This window comes from Alosa alosa, chromosome 10, assembly GCF_017589495.1.
Source record: "Alosa alosa isolate M-15738 ecotype Scorff River chromosome 10, AALO_Geno_1.1, whole genome shotgun sequence".
Classification (NCBI taxonomy): Eukaryota; Metazoa; Chordata; class Actinopteri; order Clupeiformes; family Clupeidae; genus Alosa; species Alosa alosa.
The window spans coordinates 34,745,536-34,751,587 of record NC_063198.1 but is presented as its reverse complement, the minus strand read 5'-3'; the positions used below and the strand labels follow the sequence as shown (position 1 = coordinate 34,751,587).

The 6,052-nt window shown below is 42.4% G+C and overlaps 1 protein-coding gene across 6 annotated transcripts in view; it reads right to left on the bottom strand.

The window, feature by feature from the left end:
* Nucleotides 1-5,800, bottom strand: part of stx16 (syntaxin 16) — a 17,451-nt gene extending 11,651 nt beyond the window's left edge. For 2 of the 6 annotated variants that reach the window (XM_048254403.1, XM_048254406.1), the window contains exon 1: nt 5,367-5,799. In XM_048254403.1, coding sequence (XP_048110360.1) covers nt 5,367-5,447 — 81 coding nt within the window. In that variant the 5' untranslated portion in view covers nt 5,448-5,799. Of the gene's footprint in view, nt 1-5,309 lie in introns of all 6 variants that reach the window. The other 4 variants (XM_048254405.1, XM_048254407.1, XM_048254401.1 and 1 more) reach the window with 3 other exon arrangements.
* Nucleotides 5,801-6,052: the final 252 nt, after the last annotated feature.

Below are 6,052 nucleotides of genomic sequence, written 5' to 3'. Positions count from 1 at the left end.
TGTGTTTATTATATTATGTGTGTTTATTATATTATATGTATTATATTATATGTGTTTATTATATTATAGGTGTTTATCATATCATATGTGTTTATTATATTATATGTGTTTTTTATATGTATTTATTATTATCTCATGTGAATGGGTCAGCAGTGCCACTGAACCCGCGTGACGTGACGACTAGCGTGTCGTACTGCAGGATGCTGCAGCTCCTCCTGACCAAGCTCTCTGGTGTCCACCTGCCCTAACCCTGACCCTGATCAGCCTGCCCCACCTGCCCTAACCCTGAGCTGCCTGCCCCACCTTCCCTAACCCTGAGCGGCCTGCCCCACCTGCCCTGACCCTGAGCGGCCTGCCCCACCTGCCCTGACCCTGAGCGGCCTGCCCCACCTGCGTAGCCTGAGCTGCCTGCCCCAGTGAGTGCTCATGGGTGTCCACCTGTGTGGAGGGGCCAGCGTGGCGCTGTTAGCTGTTAGCGCCCGCAGACTCCGCGCAGAAGCAGAATTAGGCTTTAGAGGAGTGTGCTCGCGGCTCCTGAATGCACATTTTCTCTGGAATGTGTACAGTGTGGAGAAGAGAGAGCTTCTCTCTCCATCACACACACACACACACACACACACACACACACACACACACACACACACACACACTCAGTCATACACAGGGAGAAAGAGGGTGTGTGTAATCACGTCAATTGAAAATCACGTCAATCTTCAGGCAGAAGAAGACCCAGCAGGGTCGAAACGTTGCATTAAATAATTGGGAGTCAAAAGCAGTGTTGTGGACATTATATTTTTTCAATTGAGTATAGTTTTCTTTTGTCCTGCACCTGCCTGCACCTGCCAGAAGGTGGGATGTGCACACTATAACTGTTTGCTGTAATCAAATCACGCACACAGATGGAGCGTGTAGTCACCACGTCACACACACACACACACAGAGAGCTGCTGAACTGGATTGTGTAGTCACCACGTCACACACACACACACACACACACACACACACAGAGAGCTGCTGAACTGGATTGTGTAGTCACCACGTCACACACACACACACACACACAGAGAGCTGCTGAACTGGATTGTGTAGTCACCACGTCACACACACACACACACAGAGAGCTGCTGAACTGGATTGTGTAGTCACCACGTCACACACACACACACACACACACACACACACAGAGAGCTGCTGAACTGGAGTGTGTAGTCACCACGTCATCACCTCAGGCCACTTTTACATGAAGACAAGCAAGCGGCAACCATGCCACACACACACACAATAAAGCAGGAGAGACACACACACAGCCATGCAGAAACATTATGTGCACACACACACACACACAGCCATGCAGAAACATTATGCGCACACACACACACACAGCCATGCAAAACAGACAAATCTGTGTTCTATATTTGCGCTAAAACAACACGGAAACTGTGCGGAGCTAACTGTGCTGAGCTAACTATAAGTATAAGTATATATACTCTTTTGTTCAGTCTCTGCATTTATCCCAATCCGTGAATTAGTGAAACACACTCAGCACACAGTGAACACACAGTGAGGTGAAGCACACACTAATCCCGGAGCAGTGAGCTGCCTGCAACAACAGCGGCGCTCGGGGAGCAGTGAGGGGTTAGGTGCCTTGCTCAAGGGCACTTCAGCCGTTCCTACTGGTCGGGGTTCGAACTGGCAACCCTCCGGTTACAAGTCCGAAGCGCTAACCAGTAGGCCACGGCTGCCCCCAACTGGCTAACTGTGCTGAGCTAACTGGCTAACTGTGCTCTGCAGAGAAGATTTTCTGGAGAATACATGGCCGCTCACTCCGTGTCTACCGAAGGCCAAGATGCAGCAGCTCTGCCCAGCGGAACAGACTGAACCCCAAGCGGCCTCAACACCCAGCAGCTACGCCAGATCAGCACCCAGCAGCTACGCCAGATCAGCAGCGGCCTCAACACCCAGCAGCTACGCCAGATCAGCACCCAGCAGCTGCGCCAGATCAGCAGGGAAGCAACCCACACTTCCACCTGCCAATGTTATGCCAAATCAGCACCCACACTTCCACCTGCCAATGCTACGCCAAATCAGCACCCATACTTCCACCTGCCAATGCTACGCCAGATCAGCAGGGAAGCCACCCACACTTCCACCTGCCAATGTCACACCAACTATATTAACAGATGTATCAAACTCCATAGACCATACAGATGTATCAAACTCCATGGACCATACAAATGTATCAAACTCCATGGACCATACAAATGTATCAAACTCCATAGACCATACAGATGTATCAAACTCCATGGACCATACAAATGTATCAAACTCCATAGACCATACAGATGTATCAAACTCCATGGACCATATACCAGTGTATCCTCTATGTTGATTTGGTAGTGGCGGCCCCCCATGGTTTAATTTTCTTCTCCCTCGGTATCAGAAATGGGGCAGACGTACAATAGTCGCAGTTGCCTTTCAAAATTCATTGTGCAGACCTGTTGTAGATTCTCCAAATATACAGCTCAATCACAACTGAAAATAATGCCTCATTGTGTGTGAATAGAGGTGAATACTAGGGCTGTCAATCAATAAAAACAAATCATCGAATTAATTACATACTCTGTGATTAATTAATCTAAATTAATCACATATATAATTTTTGCTGTGAAAGTATTTTAAATATTTAAATTCAAATGAATCATTGAATAATCAGCATTAGTGACATTAAAGTTCAAAGACTCTTTTATTATTATTTTCACTGTTCAAATAATTGCCATAATAATCTATGATATGACCTAATTTGCTGAGGAAATAAATTCAAAAGTGAAATACAAGTGAAAAAACACTCCCCTCAATGTCAACACTTATTTCTTTGCATTGATGTGCAACTATAGAGTTTATGAACTCCAGTGATATGCAAATTCCTTGCTGCAGACATTGCAGAGGACTATTTTCAACACCATATTTTTTATCAACACCATCAGGCCGTTTTTTAAGAGTAAATGTTCCAATCAATGATCTAGGCAGCACATTTTCTTCTCTCTCCTTCATTTTACAGTCTAATGGTTACTGACTAGAACGGCTCGGGGTCCAAGGTTATACGGAATCGATTAATCTGCACTAATTTTTTTAATCAGTTATTTTTTCTCAAATTAATTAATCGAAATGAATCAGTTATTTTGACAGCCCTAGTGAATACATAGAATTGTTTGTGTTGCAGCGAAGTGTCAGTTGTCAGTTCCGTGGGACATGGGGGTGGTTCGGACAGGCCTGCCCCCACTGCTTAAAAAAATCCTAGAGGAAACACTGCATACAAATGTATCAAACTCCATAGACCATACAGATGTATCAAACTCCATACAAATGTATCAAACTCCATAGACCATACAGATGTATCAAACTCCATACAGATGTATCAAACTCCATAGACCATACAGATGTATCAAACTCCATACAGATGTATCAAACTCCATAGACCATACAGATGTATCAAACTCCATACAGATGTATCAAACTCCATAGACCATACAGATGTATCAAACTCCATACAGATGTATCAAACTCCATAGACCATACAGATGTATCAAACTCCATAGACCATACAGATGTATGAAACTCCATACAGATGTATCAAACTCCATAGACCATACAGATGTATCAAACTCCATACAGATGTATCAAACTCCATAGACCATACAGATGTATCAAACTCCATACAGATGTATCAAACTCCATAGACCATACAGATGTATCAAACTCCATACAGATGTATCAAACTCCATACACCATACAGATGTATCAAACTCCATACAGATGTATCAAACTCCATAGACCATACAGATGTATCAAACTCCATACAGATGTATCAAACTCCATACAGATGTATCAAACTCCATAGACCATACAGATGTATCAAACTCCATAGACCATACAGATGTATCAAACTCCATACAAATGTATCAAACTCCATAGACCATACAGATGTATCAAACTCCATAGACCATACAGATGTATCAAACTTCATACATCTGGAGAGAGCTTCTTGCTAACTATCCCGCTAGCTCAGGTCATGTCTGTCATTCGTGGAGTGGTCACAAATCATTAATGAACATTGCAAGACACTTAGCTCTTCTATGATCCCAGAAAGATTTTCTTCGACTTGTTAGTTTTTTAAACATTTATTTTATCTAATGACATAGAAAACATAATGAATTGCATACACATATCCTTACGCACTATGCGCTACTATTATTCACTACTCTCACGTAGCCTATATCTTAAAGTGGCAGGCACTCAATTACACCAATGTGCACTCAATTAGCCTTACACACCACATTAAAGATATGCCTAAGTGTAATACTTTAAAAATCAATATGAAGTATTCAAATTACATTTTTTAGCCACTAATAATTATACTATACATTATTAACAAAATAACTTTATATGAATTTCAAAATATATCAAATAGAAACATATGACATGAGTCATAATTTTCCGTATGTGTGTGTGTGGAGAGTCGAGCAGAATCTAGGATGGCTACTGGTGTGGTGATCACACTATATTCAATATTACTGATGACTTGGGTGGGGGCCTCCAAATCCAATACATTAAGTATCGAAGAAGTATCGAAATCGCAATTCTTGACCTGGTATCGTATCGAAACTATAATTTTGGTATCGTGACAACACTACTTCAGTGTGCAAAGATGAACTGATCCAACTTTCTGATGTGTTCGTGCTCCTGTCTGGTGACTGATTATGAACGTTTTAGTTGTTTAGTTTAGTTATGACTGCTCAAGCTGATGCTAGTGACTCTACTGCAGGTTTACTACAGGGACAACAAACCACATTTCTGCGATGATCCATTCCACCTGCTCCTTACAGTCGTGTTATTGTGACTGCAATGAGACTGAATCATGCGGTTTCGTGGGTATGATGGTTAAAGATGTTAATCAGCGAAGAACATATTTTAAACATTTGCCCAACACTGAAGTGATGGCAGAATGGCAAGCCAATGGGAAATGGTACGCAGCAGTTGTGGGTTTGTTTGAAGCTCTGCTAGTTTCCAGTTTAATTGATGTGGGTTTGCTAGCCAAGCTAGACACATCTATCAGACTGGACTTGCTAGTAGGCTAGGATAAAATCAGGTAGACAAACGTCACTCAGTGCACACCAATCACAACCAATATTTGTTAGCTAACAGCTATCCAGCTTGAAACAACAAACTATTGGTTATGCTAGCCAACAGATTAGCTAGCGAACTAAAACACATGAAATCAAAACGATCCAGACGATTAACATTAGACTCACCGCAGCATTGCTAACGTTACGTGTACTCAGAGTACGACGGGGGTCGTGGGTACTCACTTGCTCAGCCAAAATCTGCCGGTTTTGGATTGCATTGTTCCGCATTAATAAGAAAGCATCTGTCAGACGCCTAGTTGCCATGGCTACTTTGTGCGAGATTGATTTAGCTAGCTAACTGCTACAAAATTTAAACAACGACTTAAAGCTATAGCCTGTAGCTATAACCTGTGATGTCTATCTGGCTGTCCTCAAGTTAACGTTAGCCAGCTAGCGAGCTAGCCTGCAAAAACGCAGGCTGACTCGCCTACCAGCGGACAATCACCAAAATATCTAATGATTCTTCTCCCACCGACTTGGAATTAGATGGCTTGTGTCGTAGATCGCGCATCTGGGGTGAACATAAATGATAAGAACAACGGCGTTCATAAGTTAATAACACTGTCCTGGCTATTTCAAAAGTGTAATACGAGACACTGGCTTTTGGAAAACGTAAAGACGTTGATGCGCTACTGATCTCCTACAACTTCCGCTTACTGAATGGATTCTCCACACGCATGCGTTTCAGGAAGAAGTCAGGGTAGTTGTAGTACTGGTTTCTATGGAATATTATAAGAACTGATGACAAATACAAGGCAGTAAAAGCTAATTTTATGTATTTATTTTAAGAAAATATTGATCCTGGACTGACACTGTGCTAAACACTATTAGTAGGTGACATTATTTTAGCTGGTTGGCGCCATGTGAGT